General features: G+C 41.3%; 1 protein-coding gene and 2 long non-coding RNA genes across 4 annotated transcripts; 1 reads left to right on the plus strand and 2 right to left on the minus strand.

Annotated features, from left to right (window-relative positions):
* Positions 1 to 485: 485 nt before the first annotated feature.
* Positions 486 to 10,976, minus strand: LOC126500475 (uncharacterized). The gene is made up of 3 exons (XR_007591360.1): positions 10,828 to 10,976; positions 9,195 to 9,347; positions 486 to 1,364 (listed from the first exon to the last, which is right to left on the minus strand). It is a non-coding gene; the product is annotated as an uncharacterized lncRNA (long non-coding RNA).
* On the plus strand, positions 3,866 to 22,702 carry LOC126500474 (uncharacterized). 2 transcript variants are annotated; one of them, XR_007591358.1, is made up of 4 exons: positions 3,866 to 4,000; positions 12,660 to 12,717; positions 16,756 to 16,944; positions 18,543 to 22,702. It is a non-coding gene; the product is annotated as an uncharacterized lncRNA (long non-coding RNA). The 2 variants fall into 2 exon arrangements; XR_007591359.1 differs by having other exon boundaries at positions 16,776 to 16,944.
* On the minus strand, positions 14,183 to 16,770 carry LOC126500471 (peptidyl-prolyl cis-trans isomerase NIMA-interacting 4-like). Its single transcript, XM_050140409.1, has one exon. The coding sequence runs from the start codon at positions 14,623 to 14,625 to the stop codon at positions 14,428 to 14,430; it is 198 nt and encodes a 65-aa protein (XP_049996366.1). The 5' UTR covers positions 14,626 to 16,770; the 3' UTR covers positions 14,183 to 14,427.
* Positions 22,703 to 23,275: the final 573 nt, after the last annotated feature.

A 23,275-nucleotide genomic window follows, 5' to 3' on the forward strand; every position in this document is an offset into this window, starting at 1 on the left:
AGAAGAAGGCACCAGATTCCCTGGAGACAGAATTACAGGTGCTTGTGAGCTGCCTGACATGGGTGCTGGGAATCAAGCTTGGGTTCTCTGGGAAAGCAACAAGCACTTTTAACCCATAAACCCATCTCTCCAGCTCCTTGCTTGCTCTGTTTCATAAGTGAGATTATTAGGTGACGTTTCAACCTAGGAATGTGTTTGTAGAGAGTGAATAAATCCATAAAGGTATTTATGTAATCAGAAATTTATTTGTATAATCCTCCTAAATTATCAGAGCTATATACTAGCCTGTCCCACATGACAAAGTCCCCGTCTTAAGCAAAACACCCAAGACAGAGAACCAGAAAATAGGCTCTGATGCTCTCTCTTTCCCTCCCTTCTCTTTTGTTTTTCTTTCCCCTTCAGTCATTTTATTCTTTTCTACTATTCCTCTACCTACCACATCTACTTTTTTTTTTTTTTTTTTTTTTTTTTTTTTTTTTTTTTTTTTTTTTTTTTTTACAACATGGTATGCAACACGTGATTCAAAACATGTATTTATCCCTTGGGCATGACTTAAAAGGAAAACGGGTATAGAATAAGAAAAGAACAGGTTAAAATAGATTCCCCACGTCTTTGTGAGAACTGACATTTTGAGTCAAGGCACCGGTGTTCAGAAGTATAACGTGATTACTGGAGGTTACGGGCTCATCATCGGCGGATGGCACGTGCTTGCTTAGAAAACAGCAAGGCGATTTAAGCACTCAGGGAGACAGACTTGATTCCTCTCTATGTCAGAGACAGGGACTTTCGGATTTAGAAAAGTGGATGGGAAATTGAATGGATATGATCAAAAGGGTAATTATCATGTTTCTGGTAAGAAATAAGTGAGTTCTTAGAGTGGAGGAGGCTGTGCTTAATCAAACAGGTCTCTCTCTCTCTGTTCTCTATCTTTCTCTGTATGTGTGTTCTCTCTGTGTATGTGTGCATGTTCTCTCTCTTTCTCTGTTCTGTGCGCTCTCCTCTCTCTCTCTCTCTCTCTCTCTCTCTCTCTCTCTCTCTCTCTCTCTCTCTCTGTAACTGGATTATCCCCATGATCCCATGACAGTGGCTAAGTATGAACTTAAAGAACAGCATAAGAAAGTGTGATTATGGAACCAGAGGGCTCTGTGGTGAGCAGAACTTCAGCCGTCTTTGCCAGGGTCTTCGGGCTGCAGACCATAGCTGGGTCATCTAGACTCTCCGTGTCGGATACTCTCCTGTACTCACTGCAGGTGGGAAGCGCTTCTCCAGGCCACCAGGGAAGAAATACAAACCAGGATAATCTGGGAATCTTCTTGGGAGAAATGCCTTTGGTTCAGAAGTTGAACATATCATAAAAACCAGATCTGCGAACATCAAACAAATGTGAATTACAAGAGGATACAAAGAAAAAAGCGTCTGTGGTGATGGGAGCCAAAGCAACCCACATCCCAGACCAGACTCTTTGTCTCTGGAATCAAGACAACACAACTTTAAAAAGTATATGCAATAAGATACTTCTATATAAAAATTACAGAGAAACGAATGAAATTCACCCACAATCTAGTACTCAGAATGAAGGACGAACATTCCAGGGTATAGACGTTCAATGTAGGTGTCTATGCATGTATGTATATCTGTTTGTATGCCTGTGCTATTATCATCGATATACATTCAATGTAATTCGATAAAACTTACAAAACAGAAGCAGTTTTGCTTTTGCTCTTCTTAACTGCTATATGCCTACTATTCTTTTAAAATAATGTATTATTATTACTACTATTAGTGCATTAATGTGTGAGTGTGTGGGTATGTGTGTATGTGTGTGTAGGTCAGAGAATAACTTTTAGAAGTTAATCCCCTCTTTTCACTATGGGTCCCAACATAGATCTAGGTCTGGTTCGCATGGCAACTGATTTTTACCTATTAACGCATCTTGGTAGCCCATCATTTTTTTTTTCTCATTTTAATTTTCTTTCCCAAGACAATGTTTCTCTGTGTTGCTAACTGCTGTACTGGAACTCTGTAGACCATCCTGGCTTCAAACTCTGATATCTGCCTTCCGAGTGCTGGGATTAAAGTTGTGCCCCACCATGCCTGGCTGATCCATCATCTTTCAATAATTAGAAAGTTGGCAGGCGTGACAACACATGTCTATAATGCAAGTATTAAAGAGACTGAGGCCAGGCGATGGTGGCGCACGCCTTTAATCCTAGCACTTGGGAGGCAGAGGCAGGCGGATCTCTGTGAGTTTGAGACCAGCCTGGTCTACGGAGCTAGTTCCAGGATAGGCTCCAAAGCCACAGAGAAACCCTGTCTCGAAAAACCAAAATAAATAAACAAACAAACAAGTAAATAAATAAATAAATAAATAGACTGAGGCAGGAGGATGACCATTTCAGGTCAGCTTGGGCAAGATCACTTTAAACTGTACGGTGAAACCTTGGGATGAACAAAACCAAAGCAGAAATAAAACCTAGAAAGTTTTTGATACTATGAATGCAGGTGCTAATTGACTGGTATTAGATATAAGGTGCTCTGTTAGTTTCTGATTCATATACGGATATGTAAGCCACAAGTATAATCAAAGAAGAGGAGTTTACCTATTTGACATGGGAGAGGGTGATTTGGGGAAATGTTGGAGGGAAGGGATCAGAGGAAGAAAAGGGAGGGGGAAATGTAATTATATTTCAATTAAAATAATTAAAATGAATAACATTAAAAAATCATCTTTAAACTCATTGCTTTGAAGTTCTAGACAATTCTATTAGAGTTTTAAGGAGAAAGACCAGTTGGCAAGCTGTCTCAGCGCTGCCCAGAGGAGGAAGAAGGAGAAGAGGAGAGGGCGCTGCATTGTTGGAGTCAGGCACGGAGGTGAGAGATCCGCCAGGACAAGTAACCCCAGGACTGGGAAAGAAGCGTTAGAGATAAGGTGGAAAAGTCCAAAGTACCAGAGACAGCACACGCAGGCTCTGGCTCGTATCTAAAAGATTGGAGAGAAGAGAACCCAATGGAACGTCACGGTGAATCTGGAGCAACCTGTCTGAGGGTGGAACTGCTTTTATTGCAAAGCACATGCCTCTTTAGGATACACTTGCTGGGCTTCTATACAGATGCTTAAGAACATTTTGATCTTTTATTCTTAAATACATCCAGATACCAAAAGATCTTCCCCCCACATTTTTTTTTCCTAATCAGCAGTGTTTGAACTGCCCAGGGTGTCACTCTTCCTGAATGTCATCATTAGTGTTCAAGGAAACTTCTAAACATGGGTTTTAAAAGCTAACATGATGAAGCAGTGTGATCCAGTCTGAATTTCCAGGTTTCTCCTAGTTCCAGATGCTAACTTGAAACAACAACCTGGGGTCACTTGGGAAGGGGAGCCCCAGCTGAAGAACTGACTGAATCACATTATCCTGTGTGCTTGCCTATGAGGAATTCTCTTGATTTATTGGTGTAGGAGAGTCCAGCCCACTGTGGGCAGCACCACCCCTAGGCAGGTGGGACTGGGTTGTTTAAGAAAGCTATCTGAGCCAGCCAGGGAGCGATGTCCCCTCTTTATCCTTGCTCGAATGCGTATAACATGAAAGAAAAGGAGGATAAGGCTTAATTGCTGAATTCACTCATTACCAAACGACTTAAAAAAAAAAAAAAAAGAAAAAAAACCCCGTACGCAAGGCTGAAGCCCACAGAAGCGGTTGGGCCGACGGTATTGTTCATTCAGTTAAAAGAAAGGTCATATCTTTCTTGCTTTATTCAAAGGGGAGGAAACTGGCTTCCTTCCAGGTGGGATATCCTGATTGAAGTTCACTCTGACACCGGGCCCTGCTCTTTCCCTGGGATCGTTTTGGTACAAGCTCCTTAAAGAGCGTGGTGTCTACACGTGCTAGTTTGCACACACACCACACTGGACACATGATCCACGTCAGTCATCCACTGTGACTTCGGCGTTCCAGGGCAGGGGGAGAGGAAAGAGTCTGAGAAACTTGGAAGTTCTTTCCTGGTAAGTCTATATCAAAGACGAGTGTTTGCCTCGCGAGCAGCTGTTGCATGAGCTATTCATGCTCGCAACAATGAGTAATACGTTTTCACAAACTCATTCGTGCCTGCCAGCAGTGCGCTGAACGCTGCGCAATATGCTTAGGTCCAAGTCCTTGGTAGACCTTTTCACAAGGCCTTTCTAATAGTGTCTTACATTCTCAGAGCTCTTTACGGTGGACCAAATGTTTTCCTACAGATGGGGCCATGCCTGGTGGGTGATTAGACTGGAGGGTCCCCTAACATTTTTTTTTTTCTACCTGTGTTTGAATAGTGCTCAGCTTTCTTCTGGTTCATTGATTTTTGTTGTTGTTTGAGACAAGGCCTCTCTCTCTGTAGTCAAGAATAGCCGAGATGGCACAGTGATTTTCCTGCCTCAGTTTCTTGAGCGTTAGTGGCGATTACTGTTTTATGTTTACTGAAGATTTTATTCTTATTTTTAACTGTGCATTTATGTGTGAATCTGTGTGTGAGTTTATGCACACGGATATGAATGTTCTTGGAAGCAAGAAGATGGTATCAGCTCCTCCAGAGCTGGAATTACAGGTAATAGTAAGCTGACCAATGTGGTGGCTGCTAGGGACTGAGCCCATGTCCTCTGGAGGGCAGAGATAGTTTAATTACCAAGCTATCTCTCCAGCTCCTGTTTTATGTTTATAATTTAAGCCCTTATCTTTTTTTTTAAAGAAACAAAACTCAAATCTTTGATCACATACGCGATGCAATAAAATAAAAGATACAGTTAGTGTTTGTGACACGTTCAAATAAGGATAAGATCTAAATGTCTAAGCTCATACCAGAATACACTTTTACCCACTGCTTATCAGTCTTAGGTTAGAAAATCCCCAACCGTCTCTCCTGTATGACTGGAAGTGTAAGATGTGATATCCTGGCTCCAATCCAGAGCAAAGGGGAATTTGAAGAGTGGCTCACATATTTGTAATTTTCCAGTCTCAGGCACATACTTCCTATGCGGGGGCCATTTGTGTTCCCTCAGGGTAGCTAGGAGCACAGGGCAAAGCAGTCCTGGCTATCTTAAAGCCGCACAGTGCTTTGGGACGTTTCTACTGGAAAGCTCAAGGAGATGCATTATTTTGTAAGCATGCTTTGTCATGACTGCATGCTTAGACTTACTCCGTCCTGTCCTTGAGATTTGCCCTATTGGCTTCCTAGATGAAACGGTGAATTTTGGATGCTATGGCTGAACTCAGCAAACTGGAGTAAATATAGTGGCATAGGCTCATGTGTTGTGTTTGCTTTCGATCTGACCTTATGAGTGGCAGTATTCACTGTAAGCGGGACAGAGAGATTTGTCAGGTCTCTGGAAGAGATGCAGGTGTAGAGGACCATTGCAGGGAATTTAGCAGAGCAGTGGGGGGGTCCTGAGAAGGTCATTGAAAAACAACAACAAAACAAAAGGTTTGGTGAACCAGCAGGAAACCATCTTGGCTGATGAAAGTGGTTGATTCTTGCAAGAGCTGGGAGATAATTGGTTAAAATGGGTTTAAAAATTTACTTCATTTTGTCCTGCAGGTTAAAAGTAATAGTTAAGATCTGGAGGTGAAACTCAGTGTGGGGTTATTTTCTTATCCCCTTACACAAAATGAGACAATGTGTCACGATCCTTGGCGTGATGGTGAGTGCCTGCCGGCAATCTTAGAACATAAATGGCCGAGACAGAAGGACCATGAGTTTCAGGACAGCTTGAGTTTGGTAGTAAGGCTCTGTCACAAACCAACAAGCAAACAAACAAAGTAGCATTTAAAAGTCACATGTAAATGCTTAAGAGAGCTATCTCAAGGAAAAAGACAGGCTCCACACCACCAGCGGTGTTAGGTGGGCTGCTCATTGTGAGAGGCCAACTTGTTCAGAAGAACTAAACGTTGTGGCGATGCCTGGGCAGAAACACGGCAGAGGAGCCGGAAACATTTACATACAAGCAGAACATCTGTAGTTCTCACTGGATGAGCTCACAAATGACCTCGAGACTCCTGATGACCACCCACAATCCCAACTTTTTTTTTTTTTTTTTTTTTTTTTTGCCACATCTGCTTATCTGGAGGTTATCCATGCTCCTTGGGTATTTGAGCTTTGTGTTTAAGGTCTCATAACTCACACATGTATTAAAAATTGTAGGTAGAGCCGGGTGGTGGTGGCACATGCTTTTAATCCCAACACCCAGGAGGCAGAGGCAGGCGGATTTCTGTGAGTTCGAGGTCAGCCTGGTCCTACAAGAGCTCGTTCCAGGACAGGCTCATTAGCTACAGTGAAACCCTGTCTTGAAAGAAAAAAAATTGTAGGAAGAACATTTGATGTCTCTCAAAGCTCTTTCCATATCGACGTCTTCGGAACCACTTTGTGTTTTAGATGGCTGTGCCATGTCCTGTCTGATGGAGAGAATCTCTGTACGCAGTCACTTTTCTGTAAGTGGATGCATAGGCCTTTCTGATGCTACTTGTCTGCTAATAACGCTGTAGATTTTAGTTGTTGGCTGTGACAGAGCGGAAATGTCACACTATGCGTGTCTGAGGTTGGTTGGCTCACCAGCAAGATCGAGACCATGGAATGCATCCAACAACCTAAGCTTCCATGAGTCAACGTGAGAGATCAGCATTCTTGTTAGGAAGAGGAAAAGGTTCTTCTACTGTTGCGAGGGACCTGTGTGCTACCAAGAATTTATACTTACTCCGAAGACAGAGTGTATCAACATTTTAATGATTTCCCTCCCCATTTGGTAAAATTGAGGTGAAAATCAATTTTAAGATTTATTTTAGGCCTTATGAGAACATTCTGTGACATACACACAAAATGCCTCAGTTATGGCTCAGGTTTTTGTAAATTAGTAAAACCTTACAATCTGTTCCTTACAGACCAAGTGTTGGTGTTTATTTCTATTTTTTTATTAAAAAATTATACAGTTTATTTTGGTCATGTTTTTCTCTCCCCCAATTCTTCCCAGTTCCTTCCTATCCCTCACCCACCCAACTTTATGCTCTTTCTCTGTTTAAAACCAGCAAACAAACAAACAAAAAAAAACAAAAAACAAACAAGAAATACCTCTCCCAGACACATGCAAACACACATGCCAAAATCAAAATAAACAAGCAAAAGACCAACAAGGCAAAAAAAAAAAATAAAACAAAACTCAAAGCAAAATGAGACAAAAATGTCTACAAAAATACCATTGTGTTCTTTTTGTGTTGGCCACTTACTGCTGGGTGTGGGGCCTGCTCTTCAGGCTGACCCAGATACCCCGAGACTCTATTGCAGAAAGCTAATTTTTCCTTTGCAAGCAGGTGTCAGTTGCAGATATCTTCTTGGTTAGGGGTAGGAGCCTGTGATTTGTAGTAAGAAGAGCAGTGGGCTGCGTCCTGCTGCCCTGCTAGCTTAACTCTCCGAAATAACCTCACGGAAATTGTAATAATTAAATGACTGCCTTGCCCATTAGTTCTAACCTCTTATTGGCTAACTCTTACATATTAGTTTAACCCACCTCCATTAATGCATATTGCCACTTGACTGTGGCTTACCAGCATGAGTCTAACCAGATTCCATCTCTGCCAGGAGAAGTATGGTGTCTGCCACACTTCCCTTCTTCCCAGCATTCTCTTCTGTCTATTACCGCCCACCTAAGGGCTGCCCTATCAAAAGGCCAAGGCAGTTTTCTTTATTCAACCAATGAAAGCAACACATAGAAAGAAGACCCTCCTACACCTGTGCTTTCTTCCTTCTCTCAGCCCTGGGACCCCAGCTGGAGTGAAACTGTGCAAGCCCCCTGCATTCAGCCAGCCTCTGTGGGTTCATATGCGTGTCAGTCCTGTTGTGTCTGGAAGACACTGTTTCCTTAGAGTCATCCATCACCTCTGGCTCTTACAATCTTTCTGCCTCCATTTTTTTGCATAGCTTCCTGAGCCTTGGCAGGATGAGTCTGATAAAGATATCCTACTTAAGACTTAGTACTTCTAATGACTATCGTCTTCTTGTTCTGTGAATGAAGCTTGACTGGTATTGGCTCTAATATGTGTGTACCATCTCGTTTGCCAATTTAAGGGTCAGTTTTAGGGGTTTGGAGAAATGTTCAGCAAATGAATGAGTTCAGTTCCCAGTGCTCATGACAGGTGGTTTATACTGACTCCAGCTCCAAAAGTAAAATGATTTTTTGCTTGTAGCCTGTATAAGCAACTGCACACATACCACACAGCCACACAGTCACACAGCCACACACATATATATACACACACACACACACACACACACTCTAATTAAGAAACAATAAAAATAAGTATACATACTTTAAAAAAAGGTGTATTTCACTCCACAAATCATCAAAACAGCAAATCCAACAAAGAGATCAAAGTGATTTGCTACAATATTCTTGACAAATAATCGACTAACAGAAGCGACCAGGGTCAAAAATAATACTCTTTTCTGATGGGCCTTAAAATGTCATATACTTGTTTTCTTGTTTAGGATAAAGGGAGACTTTATTTAAGACCAAGTAAGATTATTAAAGGTAGTATTATTCTAGAATGATCCATATAGGAAAATAAATTTCATTTAGGGCATTAACCCTTTTCCCATTATAAAATAGTATCCTTTCACAGAAATGGAAAATATTTGTTTATTTGTTTGGTTGTCATGCGGTTGGTTACTGATTCTTTTTGAAATAGAGTAAAAACGTTTGGTTCAGGACATGTGAGAGGAAGAACACAGGGGACTGGCTGAAGAGGAGCTCTGTGTAGCTACCTAAGGGGCAGAATTCATCTGGTTTGTCTGGTTTGGAGAGGGTAGTTGGCTTTAACATTTGACACTTGGAGAAATAACTTAGACTTTTTTTTTTTTTTTTAAATTGATGATCGTGTGTGGTGTATCTGCCGAGCTAAGAAAGGACCTATGTATTTGAAGCGTACTGCGGAATAAATTTTTCCAATAGTGTAGTTTTAGATTGTGTTCTAGCTTCCTGAGTGTTGCTGGAAATCTTAACAGCTCGGGGAAACTTGCGTAGATCCCCATGAGTTAGAGACTTTTGACGTTGTCCCTGGCAGAGAGGTAAGGGATTTCCAGGTACTCAGAAATAGGAAATAGAATGTTTTGCTCGTATGGGACTGAAGTCCAAACTGTGCAAGAGAATCAGCCTTATTCTAGAAGCGTTTGCTTACCTGAGAGTCTGAGGAAGGGGCATGAGACGACACGTGATTTTCTTTCTATTTTCAAAAGAACGAGGATTCAGCCTTGCCACCTCACAGGCAGGCAGGCAGGCAGGCAGGCAGGCAGGCAGGCAGTATTTTAAATTGTGCACATTCTTTCTTGGGCTATAAAAATGAACAATCAGAAGTCTCTTAAATAAGAATTATTAAAATAAAAAAGAAAGCTTCTCAGCTACCCTATGCCCAAACCCTTCTCAGCAAGACTTTCCATTTCTCTCTACCTAAAATCCCCAAGTCAGAGAATATTCATGATTGTGTCCTGTCTTCCCAGAAACAGAGGCTAATCTGGAGCTCTGGCCTTGGGTTGCTCAGACTTGACTCTGTGCCCATTCCTCTCGCCTGTGTTCAGGATCCCCCTGACAAGCCAGCTCTTTAGGTTTGTTCCTGCTTTTGCTTTCAGCCTCTCTAGACTTGTGCATGCCCCTCTAAAAGTTCTATTACATGCAGAGTGTGCATCCCTGCTCCCCTGTCTGTTGACTTCAATATTGTTATCTATCGGTTCTGCCCCCATCTTGACATCACTTTGGTGAACACTATTCTCACCCCATATTTTAGACGATGTCTTCTTTCATCACATAGTCTCCCTTAGCAAACTATGGGATAGAATACAACCCCCTTCTTTAAAAAAATTAGATTTATTTTATTTTATGTGTATTTGTGTTTTCTTTGCATGTATGTATGGGTACCCTGTGCATGCCTAGTGCCTGTGGAGGTCAGAGGAAGGCACTGAATCCCCTGGAACTGGAGTTATGATGGTTGTGAGTTGCCCATGTGGTGCTGGGAACTGAACGTGGGTCCTTGACAAGAGCAACAAATGCCCCTTACCACTGAGCCACCTCTACAGCTCCCTTCCTGCCCTTCTTTAAGTTGCCTTTGTCCAGTATTTTGTCAGAACAACAAGAGACATAAGCTTTTCTCCTTGGAGATCTGCTCACCATACAGCGAGAGAAATAATGAGAGAGAAAGGGAAGGAGAGACAGAGACAGAGACAAGACGGATGGGCGGTAGAGATGAGATCTAACTCAGTGTATAAAAACACTTGCAATCCAATCCTGTAACTTAATTGACCTAAGGTTTCCAACTTGTAAAATATGCTATAAACTAACTTAACTGCTTGATCTGTGTGCCCAAATTAGGATGTTGCTAAAAGCACAATGTAAGTGCTATTTGAATAAAAATGATCACTGTTAAACTCATTATCAAAACCCATAGATGATGGGCGTCCACTTTTTATTCCACCTTTGCTTTCTATAAAATAGGAAATCGCCAAATGAAGACTTCTGTATCTTTAAGATGCTGGTCTGTGAATCACAGATTTGTCTCCACGAATGTGACACTTGACAACAAAGAAACAAACCCTGGCTGCATCAACACATCCCGGTCTATTTTAAACGCAAAGTTGATCACCCAAAACCTCAAAAACCCAACTCAAATTTAGATCCTTCCGATCTCATGCCCAGGTCCAAGTCGTGGGCTTTCCTAGAGGTGGCCTGCTGGGAAAAGTGTCTGGGCTCCTCGCCCAGGCTTGTTCCAGTGGCTTTTTCCTCTCCCGCCCCACACCTCCCCCCTCCACCCCCCAGCACACCTGTTTGCAGAGATCCTTCCTCTCTGCCTGGGCTTCTTGACTCTGGTCATGACCACCTGTTAAGGATGACGCAGATCCCGCCCTACGCACATCCTTGCCTTGTTGCTGTCTTCAGGATCCCCAACTGGGCTGAATCACCTCACAGGTGGCTATTTTTAGCCTTTATCTCTTAGGGGTTCTGTTTTCTTTCCGCCACCTTTTGACCTGGTAGCTGGAAATAAAGTTTGCCTTCCATAAAGACGAGAAAGTTGTCAGCCATTTCCTTCCTGCCTGCATGAAAGGACGGGCCAGCAGAGGGTGGGAAGTGGCGGAAAGGCTCAGTCCCTGAGTTTTGAAAACACACGCACCTCAGGAGTGACTCTTCAGTCATCGTCTGTGTACACTGCCCAGAGTCATTGCAGGAGAGACAGGCACTTACTCCCCGGATTCATCTTCAGAACGAACACTACAGTTTGTTGAAACCAGAGGACTAGGGCTTGTCTTGTCCTGCTTGCTGTTTGTAAACTCTCCCCAGAGAAGGGGTTTTCAGGCGGCTCCGTGGGCACCGACACCCTGCTTGTCTCTTCTTTGCTTTGGATGCATTTCTTTTTAAAAGAAAAAAGTAACTTATGTTCCTACGTCTTCATTACATTGTACGGGTTTGGGTTTTACGGCAAGATAAACATTTCTTCAAAGGGTAGAACTAAAAACACCAGGATGCTGAGATTCCCGGAAGAGCAGGGTGTTTCCCTTGGGACTACTGTACATGGAAATCTTTTGAGAGGTTTCTTGTCATTTCTACACTTAGCTAATGAAAGATTCAGTCTGTATTTAAAAAGCAGCAGTAACAATTGCCCCACATTTTTGTTAGCATGCAACAAATCTTGATCTGATTATTGGGGATCAGAAGACACAGGCAAAGACAGTCCATCGAGAACATTCTGTGGCTCCACCTGCTAATGTATTCCTTCATATGTGCTCTCCGGGGAGCAATGGGGTTCTACCGTCATCTCTTTCGGAGGAAGCTTCTTTCCTCAATAGACTCCAGCTCACTCCTCAATGGTGTCTGCATGCACAAAGCAAAAACCAGCAGTCGGTCAGGGAACCAGGAAATCTATGAAAGAGGTGTTCACCCCCTTGCTTTCCTTGTCAGAAAACCCCAAGTCTACCTGGTCATTTCAGTCTGAGTTATACAGAAATGATAATCGAATCATGTCTAAGTCATCTTGATGGGTCTAAGTCATCAACGCAGTCTCCATGTTAAGACTCCGTTCTCTGTGGTCATAATCTGACAAGCTAACCTACGAACTTAAAATAACTCTTTTTCCAATTCCTTGATAATCTCCTATCTATTATGCAATGCAATTAAATTTCACAAGCTTCGTAGTACATTTATTGGGGGATTTTAGTGTTTGTGTTCCACAACCCCTTATCCAAGATTTTCAAACAAGCGAGAGAAACCGTGCACATCTTCACGAGCCATTTTGTAGCTTTGGGATGCAGGATATAATTTAAAATAGCATTTTTGATTTCATTTATTTTGGAGTTCTGATGATGTTCTTGGTGACCTTGGTGTGTAGGGGCAGCCAAGGCCAAGAAAATGTTTTCTTTTTTTCCGGCTCGCAGATGTCAGATTGCTTCCTTTGACACCTTGGAATGTCAGAAATTTATTAACTCCTTTCTTGAGGAGATGTTTTTCTCTTAGAGCATGAATGCTGTGATAGGGGCATTCTGTTTACCTGCTGTTGAGTACTTTCCCAAACTCACAATCAAGACTAAAAAGTGGGGCTGGCCATTGTTGTGGTTTGTTGCCTTACAGCTGGCTAGTACTAATGACCGCTTTTCTCTCTCAGAGCTGGCATTGCACCTTTGAATGCTGGAAGAGCCAGTCTTCAGGGAGGAAGCTTCGAGGTCAGTTCTATTTTGATTTCTCCAAGCCCTGTATCTGAAGTGTGTGGTGCATTCAGCAGTAGGGTCTCACCTTTAAGTTTTGGAAAGCAACCAAGGGTGATGGAAATCACCTGTGTTGTTTGAGAAATCTCTTGGACTATCCTGATCAACAACTTCAGGGGAGGCTTCCCTCCTGTTGCTGGGGTCTGTTTTAGATAGTCTCCTTGACTCTCAAAGGTCATTATCACTTTAAGTGGTATAACTTTATACACACACACTGCCCTTTTAAGTAAACATAAAATACTGTTTCCCTATGGTCTTTTCAAATATTCTCAGTGTTAGTTGTTCCTCATCTTTCCTCTATATTACCCTCTCTCCCCACCTTACAGTTAAAGTTTCTTACCCATTTCTCCCTAGGTCCTATGCCCTACTATACCTCCTCTTAAGCATTTCTCTGTCATGGTCTTTTTAGACTTACCTTATTTCTGCAGTTGCTCCAGGTTGTATACTTATGTCTGTCTAAAGTCAGCTTGATAAATCACCAATGGTGCAGTAGGGGGTACTTTATGTCTTGGGGTAACCAATAGCTATCTTATTGGATCTAAGGCTCATTCAAGAGGTAAGAATTCATGTCTAGATTTGTAAACATAGACAACTACCCACAGGTGTTAAAGTCATGAATAGTAAAGGAAAACCCATGGCTACCACTTTCCTAAACTAATATAATTTTTAACTGCATTCTAAATACTCAGGGCGTATATCTCACCCATATCAAATGCTCTTTTTGTAGCAGAAGGGGACTATTACAGAAATCCACAACTGGTCAATGCTGAGAACAATGCAGTCCCAACTGAGCCATCTGCAGCACAACCCTTATACTTGAGACTCAGGGAAGTAGAGATATTTTATGGAGCTAAAGGCCCGGGACACCCGCTGTGAGAAAGCATCTCCTGCATGTGGCAGGGGAGTTACCACCGTGAAATCAAAACAATATGGTTGCCTAAACCAGACTAACACAGTGACGACAACAGCTGATAGGCCAGCCTGAATAGGATAGCTATCACAAGGCTATATCACAAGGCTCTACCCCTAAAAGAAGCACTCCAGGCTAGCAATGCCTGCTGAGACAGGATCCCAGACAAGTTATACAATCTTGAGCAGTCAGTCAGCCCTAAATGCAAATGCAAACACTAAGTGGACTCAGCAAGATATAGATATGTGTGTATATATGTAGTATATGTAGATATTTACTTGAAATATATACCTATATGTTCATATTAAAATTATGTTATATATATAAATAAAAGATGTATTTACTTGAAGAAGAAGAGGTAATGAATCTGGCAAGAAATATTAAAGAGGAGTTGGAGAAGGGAGAGAGGAAAGGGTGGAAATAACGTACATATAGTACTCATGTATAAAATTCTCAAAAAATTCAAAATTTAAATGAAAGAATAAACAAATATCCCTCCCCTTCCACCCCAAATAAACAAAAATTATTCAGCCAAATTTTGCCATCATTTCTGCCACAAAGAAAAATTTTTAGAGATTTATTGGAAAAATTAACTGAGATAGTAATAGGATCTGTATAGGTTTAGAATTTTGACCATGGTTCTAAGCATTGGTTTAGAAACAACCATCCTAGAGTGAAAGATTTTTATTCTCATAAAATTATCCTTTTTTCAGTCTTTCATGGGCTTTTATTTTCTTTTTTCAACCATAATATGATACCTAAATTTTGTCTGTAAACACAGGTTTGTCCATCCCAGTTACAGGCAAGGCAAATGCTGCTTCTTGAGACGGTCCTACCATGGACCCTCTGGTCATCCAACCTGGGTGGTCACCCCCTTGCCTGGCTTTGTCTTCACTGTATTGTGTGGCCACTTCATTGACTTTCATTCTAGACTTTAACTTTTCCATAGCTTCCATGATTTTGCCATGTTTTTCACAAAATTGTGTCTGAGCTTTACTGCATTGCCACCACCTTTAGGGCCCTGAGCCTTCTTGTCAGTACTCTCACTTCCAGAGGCTGCACCTCCTTACCCCCCTTTTCAGAACCACATTTTCCCTTCAGCAGCATTTCTTAAGCTTGCGGTTGAACTCTCTCATAAAATCATTCTTTCCCATTTGTCTATGTATGTATGTATGCATGCATGTATGTATGTATGTATTCATCTGTTTATATCTATCTATTATCTATCTATCTATCTATCTATCTATCTATCTATCTATCTATCTATCTACTTACCTACCTACCTAGTAAAGCTTTGGCAGCTCTTTGTGTTTATTTCTACAGATTTTGAAAGGCCAAGACTTCCCCAAGGCCATGAGTGAAAAGGAGAAATTGTAGAAGCAATTTCCCTGTAGAGCTATGCATTTTGCACACAGTTCAGAGTGGGGAACATACATAAAAATAAAATTTTGCTCCTGTGACATTATTCTAATTTTTTTTTTGCCTATGAGAAAGTAGAAATCATTTTTGCATAAGTTGGTCTGCGCAAGGTAGATAGCCCAGAGGCGATCATCCTATTTTCTCCCTGAGAAATTTTTATTTTTGTCTTGTTACTTCAGCCCACTTCTCCTATACTCCTCCTTGTGGTCAAGGTAAATGGGTTTTCTTCCACAATTCATTTTTTCAGCCTTGTAGAATGTGATTTTTTTTTCCTGGGGGACATAACCTTCAGTAAACACCTAATAAACGAATTGCCAGACGAACGGCTTTGCTAATGAAACTGTCCCTGAGAACTTCCTGCATGTCTGGTACTAACGCGAATAGTGAGTATGTCCCAAACAATTACCGCAAATCATGGATATTTGTTTCCTTTCACTTGTAAAATCTTTTTTTTGGGGGGTAATTTTGTCAGACTTAAAGACAAATAAAACAGCAATATCCTTCAGGGATATTAGAATTTTATGAGCATTTATTTGTCTTCTCTTCCTCTGAAATCTTTGGAAGTTGCAAATAGAACAAACATCTTTTGTCCCCAAATGCTCTTGTACATGTTTTCTAAAAAAAAAAAAAATCTTAATCCAGTTAACAAATTTGGTAATTAACATTCATTTAATAGTAGTATTTAGTCCAGCAATTGGCAAACATACGTGGCTTACCATCTGTGTTTGTAAATAGAGATTTATTGAGGCATAACTATGCTGTGCTTATGACTGTTTGTCTATGACTGCTTCTTCCCTGTTTGTAAATAAAGTTTTATTAGTACACAGCCAGGTGCATTTGTTTACAGGTTGTCTGTGATGGCCTTTTCTTATAATATCAGAATTAAATGGCTTTGACAAACACTTTTTGGTCTGCTGGAAAGATTTGCTAACCGATCTAGCGAAAATGTTTTCATCCCCTGATCTATTCAATAAATCTTATAAAATTTCATTATTTTTCCTCAATAATATCATCTATTGCAAAAGAGAAAAGTAAATTCTAGCTTGGCATCCGACCTGTGTCACATATTACCCTTGTTATGTCTCTTTATTATACTATAAAATAATTCTTCAGCTATTTTATGGATCATTACCTTGACATTTTGTATACATGCAGATTATTTTACACATTATATATCATTTCAGGTTGTATTATGTTTAGATTTACACATACATTTCAGGTACATGGTGTATACATCCTACCAAGGGGCGCACCTCTTTGTTTCATTATCAGTTATGTTAGTTTTCATCTGTTTGCTTAGGGTGGCATATAATGTTTTTGTTTCTCCCTGTAAATGCCGTATTTCCCCTTTTATAGATAAGTATCATGCGGGCAAATTGTTTGAGTTTATATAATTGTTCTTTTGTTGTCCTTCAAATTTCCCACAATGGTTCTGGCATCCATTGCAATCTACTTCTGTAAGTATTATTTTTACTTAATTTTGGAGGTGCCAAAGTGAGTTTTAAGACTCTTTTATTCTCCGCATTTATCAGTTAAGATTTTGTCTGTGTGTGTGTGTGTGTGTGTATGTATGTATGTAAACATGTTCATGTGTGTGTGGGTATATGTGTGTGTTTCTATGTGTGGAGGCCAGAGGTCGAAGTCTGCTGTCCTTCTCCATCACACAGCATTTAACATTTTGAGACAGGGCCTCTCACTGAACCTGGAGCTGCTGATTTAACCAGACTGGCTGGCCAGCGAATCCCAAAGACCCTCCTAAGTCCACTCCACAGAGCTGGGGTTGCTGCTACGTACTACTGTGCTGACTTTTTGGTGTGGATTCTATCTGATCAAGCTCCAACCCACATGCTTGTCTGGTAAGCACTTTATTTACTTGGCCATCTGCCCAGTATGAGTTACAACTTTTAAAATGAAGCTGTCCCTCTCCTCTCATTCTTTCTTCCATTTCCACTTTAAAATTTAACTTCGTGGATTATACGATGTAATTTTGATTGCTCGAAAGCTCCAGGCTAACTTTTGCTTGTGTATGTGTTGTGTGTCGGGTGTATGTGACTTGTGTGTATATGTGTACATATTTGCGTGTGTGTTTGTAACCTGTCACTTTAACAATGAGCAATGCAATGACTTCTTAAGACTGACTTGAAATTCTGGGGATAGGCTGTCCACTTAATATTTCTGTATAGCTTTGAACACTGCGCCTGTAGATTTTAGGCACTCAACTATTTTGTGAAAGCACCCCCAAGTCAAAAGAATACTCTGTTATATGGAACGGTAGGACTCATCTTTTAATTATTTTTTTTTCTCAATTACTTTCGAGTTTCTGAAATGTCTTTATTATTGCATTTCAGTTCCAGTTTAGCAGACAGGGGTCCAAATTCCCTTTTAATCTCGAAATTTCTTATTTTTTTTTCCTAGTACTGAAAAGTCATCACCCTTAGGGATTTCGGAAGGATTCTAATGTGAGTCCAGGAAATCCAATTCAGTTTAAAATCAATTCTTGGTGTTTTCTGAAAGTCTATTTTCTGAAATCTATAAAAACTACTCCCAAGATTAATTCTAGGAAATTTAATCTCTTCACTGCGCTCTCTGCTACCTGGTTTTCCCCTCTGGTTTGTCGAAAAGGGAAGAAACACTGTTCAGGCGCTGCTCTTTGCTATGACGATGACTGGGATTTGCTCCCACAGTCTGCTTGGGAGCTTTGGTGTTGTTGCTGCAGACCCCCGAGGCCGGAAGGAAGTCATGAGTAGCAAAGAGGAAGTAGCTGAGCCTGGCTTAGAGGAAGTTTAACTGGTGATATTTTCCCAGTTCCTAAGTCAAGCCTTTGCTTTACCGTCAATAACTAATAACTCAGAGGATACAACCTTGGTAACGCAAAGCATTTCCTTCGGTACTTGGCCTTTGAGGCAGGCTGCATTTCTTTTTTTTTTTTTTTTTTAGCATGTGACAGGAATTTGGCAGGACTTCCAACTTACCTCCCCTCTTACTCCTGCGAGCTCTGCCCACTTGCTGGCCTCCCCAAGGTGGGAGTGAGCGGGGCAGAGATGGAGCGTCTTCTGGGCTGGGTGTCACGGTAGCACTGAGCCAGAGAGTGTAGGCGTATAATTAAGCATCTTCATATTCTGATTACCTAATCAGTTGTCATTGAATCTTGGAGTAAAATTGGTCCCCTGTGTCTGTTTGGGGCATTGAGTAATTATTGGAGGAGGTGACAGTGATTTCTTTTGGAATCTGAGTCAAAAGTAATGTACCCTGGGTATCGACGTGTGTTATTTTGGGGAGCAACATGACCACCAGATATGCACTAAGCAATTTAGACGTCACTGTATGGAGTGTCATTTGTTTACTGCTCTTAAAGCCACTTTAATTGGGTTCTGCAACCTGTGACGGGGAATTCCTTTCCCATCTCAGGTGCTCAGCTCATGTTATTTTTTTTCCCTTTCCATTTCCCTTCCAGCCACATTTCTGTTTCTGTCTGTGACCTGTGGCCCATCACTTGAATGACCTTACCAACCAGGATCAACCTTGGTACGCATGGAAACTGTGACCTTGTGGAAGATAACCTTTGGCAGGCGCTCGCTCTCCGGTTCTCCAGAGTCCAGTTTCACATGGAGGCTGCAGGAAGCTGCTTCCCGCAGCCTGAGCCTTGAGGAGAAGCTGATAAGACAAGGAGAACCACCTGGTAGCCGCGGCAGCACTTCATCCAGGATGAAAACAGGATCTAAAATATAAACAACATCCTCCCTCCAGAAGCCAGGGATCAGCTCCCTCCCAAGTGTGTTTGACTCTGTTCTCCCAAGAGTCTCATGAGAACCTTTACTGAGGCAGGAAGGTCAGTCAAGATGAAGAAGCAGAGTTTTAAGGTTTCCGGTGGAAACCATCAGAAAGCCTTTGTTTTGTTTTTAAATTGTTATTGTGGTTGATGATCTTTTAAGTTCAGAAGTATGACCAATAATTGTTCGTTATAGCCCTGAACTTGTTTTTAGATGAGTAAAAATGTAGACACCTCAAGTGTGACACCATTGCTAAAGGAAATGATGCAGGTGGATCAGAGGGACAAAGAAGCAAGGTTGCTGCTGATCTCCTCTTTCCCAGGGCATCTCTTCTGAAGTGGCTGCTATTTTGTAACAGCAAAATAGGACGTTTATTTTGTTCATTATTTATTGTTGGTAACTGAGCCAGCGTGTTTCTGCTCATCATAAGAAGCAGGGAACTTTTATAGAAAGCAGCAAGGGCTCTCTCTCTCAGTCAGTCTCCAGTCAGTATGTAATGCCCCCAGGACTAGACTCCCACCAGGGTTGCTGAGGGCTGCAGCAGCTCTTACACAGACACTCAACCTATCCCTGCTTTTCTTACTGTCAAATGTTCATTTTTCATTTATGTGTATGGATGTGCCTGTGTGCATGCCCTCGGAGTCCAGAAGAGGTTGTTGGATCCCCCGGAGCTGGAATGATTGTGAGCCACCTGCTGCGGGTGCTGGGACGTGAACTCGTGTTCTCTGGAAGAGTGGCCAGTGCTTATAACCACTTAACCTTTTTTTTTTTCAACTCCCAATTCTTGCTCTTAGAAAGAGATTGTATTATGCCCACTCTCTTCCTTAAAGACCTTGTGACTGGGAAGAGTCATGATTCATATGTTAATTTTTCTATCAAGATTATCAATGTCTCTCCAGTTGAAGAACCTCAATGCAAACAGAGTTTCTTGCCCATAGCCCCACGTTTTTATTTTCTATGCCGTTCAGTCATTCAGGGAGAGACAGATTTGCTGGCTTTGTTGAAAATGCACTTGACTACTGGGACTAATTTGAAAAATTTCTATCACTACCCATTTCTCCTTTCACAAAGCAGAGAGAAAGAATGAGAAAGAGAGCAAGGAGAGGAAGTGAGCCAGAGTTAGTTAAGTCATGGTATTAATTTATCCAGTCACAGAGCAAGTATTGATTGACTGTGTTTTATGAATAGGCATCATTCCAGTAACAAACACAAAGGGGAAAAGATTGGGAAAAACCTCTTCCCTATAGGATCATATTCTCTAGAGTGGAATCCAGTGATCCGTAGTTCTATTATCAATACTTATAAATTGAAAATATTACAAGATAATAATGAAAATATCATCAGTTAAATTTTACTGGGTGGCATACTAAGTACTTTACACGTATTGACTGCTTAAGCTGCTAAAACATTATATAAGTTTTAAGCTACAAAAGTTAATGAGTCATGATTATCCTCTCTTGGAGCTGTTGGCCTGTGAGGTCCCAGAGATCTAACCAGCCCTCAAAGACTATCGTCATGGTAACCCAGTGAGATGCAGCAAAACACAAATTTCCTCCCCATTTTAATGAGAAAGAAACAGAGAAACCCAAGGCGCAGAGTGATTTCATGAACAGTAAGAGTGTGGGTGCTGGGATTTCAAGCCAGGCCCTTTTTACCCCAAGAGTGGATGCTGACACAATATGGGCAGCTCTCACTGACTTAATCATGTTTTCAACATCAGCTTTAGATCACGGTAGCCTGTAGCCCTGGGACTGCTTTCCCGGTGTGAAGGGAAGGCCTAGCGGAAGAGCATCCTTTTGTGATTAACCCCCACGACAATGAAACATGCATCTTTGTCCTTGCTACCAGAAGCAACCTCAAGTACCGATTTCCAGGGAATGCCACAGAGATTGACACCGATGTCTGGTGTCACTGCACGGTTTCATTAATTCACGAACCCTGATTTCCCCCGGGGCAGGCCAGTATGCTGAACTCTGTCTACAAAAGTCCTCCTGTGACTTTCCTGTGGGCTGCAATTGATCCGCGCAAAGAGTTAAGGAACCTTCGCTGCCTGCAGGAAATCTGCCGCTGAATCCAGGGCCTGGCAGAGGAAGCATTAAGTGTATCATGGGAGAGGAGGAAAGCAAAGTGCTAAAGTTGTTACTCTGAACAGAGGATATTGGAGCATCCTGTAAAAAACTTCCTGTTTAGCCAGCAGACCAGAAAACAAGATGAAAAAAACACCCCACTTCAATGACTATTGTGTCAATATATTTTTATACCGTCATTATCTTGGGCAGGACTTACTCACAAGAACTAGATTCCCAGGGTGAGGAGTTCACAGCTGAATCACAGCTTCCCGCCTTCCTTGTTTTGGATGCTGCATCCTATCCTGGTATCCCCTGTGTCAGGCTATCCCTCAGCCGGCACTGTCATTGCGCTCCCCCCTCCCCGCCACTCTGTGACTCTTGCTTTGGCTCACATTAAACACCTCATCACATAGAGTCTGATAACGCATCTTAGATATTTGGGTTTTAACTCTTCTGCCCCTTCTAGGGTCGGGAGATAAGGCACAGTCATGCAGCAGAGACCATAGAACACTTAGGGATAGGTGACGCTCAGTTCTTGCCCGTGTGTTTCTTTACCAGATACATCCAAGTAGTACAGTTAGACGAAATGCAAGGTGAAAAACAAGACTCTTAAATGCCTTTATTATGAATCTAGGGATTAATAAACTTCAGATATTTCATCCAGCGTATTTCAGGTGGTGGTGTGTTATGATGTGCATAGCGCTGACACAGGAGTTACTCGGAGGAACAAGATCTGTTTCTTTTTAAACTGATCCTTGTTCAACAATACCAGTCTGTGTTTGATACTGTTACTGTTAGCTGCATCCAAAACACAGTGATTTGTTGTTTGGACAGGGCCTCACTCTGTAGCCCTGCTTGGCCTTTAACTCCTAGAGATCTGCCTTCACAGTTCCAGAATGAAAGGCAAGCATCGTTATCACCGGCTGATTCAGTATCGGGCTGATTTGGTGGGTGTGCATTCTTTAAGCCTGGTTGGATCATGGGAAAATGTTCTTTCTCTGTCTACTGTGTCACTATTGGGTACCGTCGTCTAGGTTGCCATCTGTGGTCTTTATAGAAATCGAAGCTATTGATCCAGGCTCTTCAAAGTTTTCCTTGAGAAATCAGACCTTGCTATGTTGAGATTTTCTTTGTATACAACCTGTGGCTTTCCTACTGCAGTTTCAATACTCTGTCTTTGTTCTTTATGTTTAGTTTTAGATATAAGATTCTTTTCTGGTTTTGTCTATTTGGTATTCTATATACTTCTCATATCTATGAGGGTTTACTTTCCTTCATTTTTTGTGGGGTGGGGTTCTTCTATGACCCTGTTGATGATCTGGTCTATGTCATTGACTGATTTTCTCTTCTTCATATGATATGAAGGCTTGTTCTTTTGATGGAGACCACAATTCCTCCATGTTCCCATTGTGTGTTTTTCATGTGTGTGTTGAGTGGTCTAATGCCTTCACTTCACTTTTCAGTCCTGATATTACATCTTTGACTTAATCCCTTCCCCTTGAAAGATCTTCCCCTGAATTTTCTAGTTGGGTTATTGACTTTTTCAATTTTATCTTTACTTCAACTTAAGTTCTCTTCAGTATTGATATTTTTATTGAATTTAGTTTTCAAATCCTGAATTATTTCCATCATTTATTTCAGCCATATGTCTATGTTTTCTTAGGCATCTCTCAGGCATTTGTAATTATTCTCTTTATGTTTAATAAATTATTACTTCTTTAAACTTGAATTCTTCAACAAAGGTTATGATTCTTTTAAATTTTATTTCCTGGTGTTCAAATATGTAACTTCTTCTGGAGAACACTTCTACAACACTGCTAGATTTGCGGGGTAGATGTACTATGTAGGTTTTTCATATTACTTGTGCTTTTGTGATATGACATGAGTTTGTAGACTTCTCTATTGCTTGTGTGTCTGGTGTGAGATTCTAGGCTGCCTCTCTTGAATAGAAACTTGGTTTTGTTTTGGTTGTTGCCCAAGCTTGATTGGTTTCAGATCAGGTGTGAGGAGCTGGTACAGCAATTCTTCATATACTCAGTGTTAGCCAAGAGGATAACTATATGTTTTTTCTTGGGTTCACCTTCTTCTTTAGCTTCGTTAGGTTCACCAGGTATACACTCCGTGACCTTTATTTATGGCTAGAAACCAATTATGAGTGAATACATCCCATGTTCATCTTTTTGGGTCTGGGTTACCTCGCTCAGGATAGTGTTTTCTATTTCCATCCATTTGCATGCAAAATTCGAGAAGTCATTGTTTTTTACCGCAGCATAATACTCTAATGTGTATATATTCCACACTTTCTTCATCCATTCTTCCATTGAAGGGCATCTAGGTTGTTTCCAGGT

The sequence above is a fragment of the Alexandromys fortis genome, unplaced genomic scaffold (assembly GCF_014885135.2).
Source record: "Alexandromys fortis isolate MF-2015 unplaced genomic scaffold, M_Fortis_MF-2015_v1.1 scaffold_39, whole genome shotgun sequence".
Classification (NCBI taxonomy): domain Eukaryota; kingdom Metazoa; phylum Chordata; class Mammalia; order Rodentia; family Cricetidae; genus Alexandromys; species Alexandromys fortis.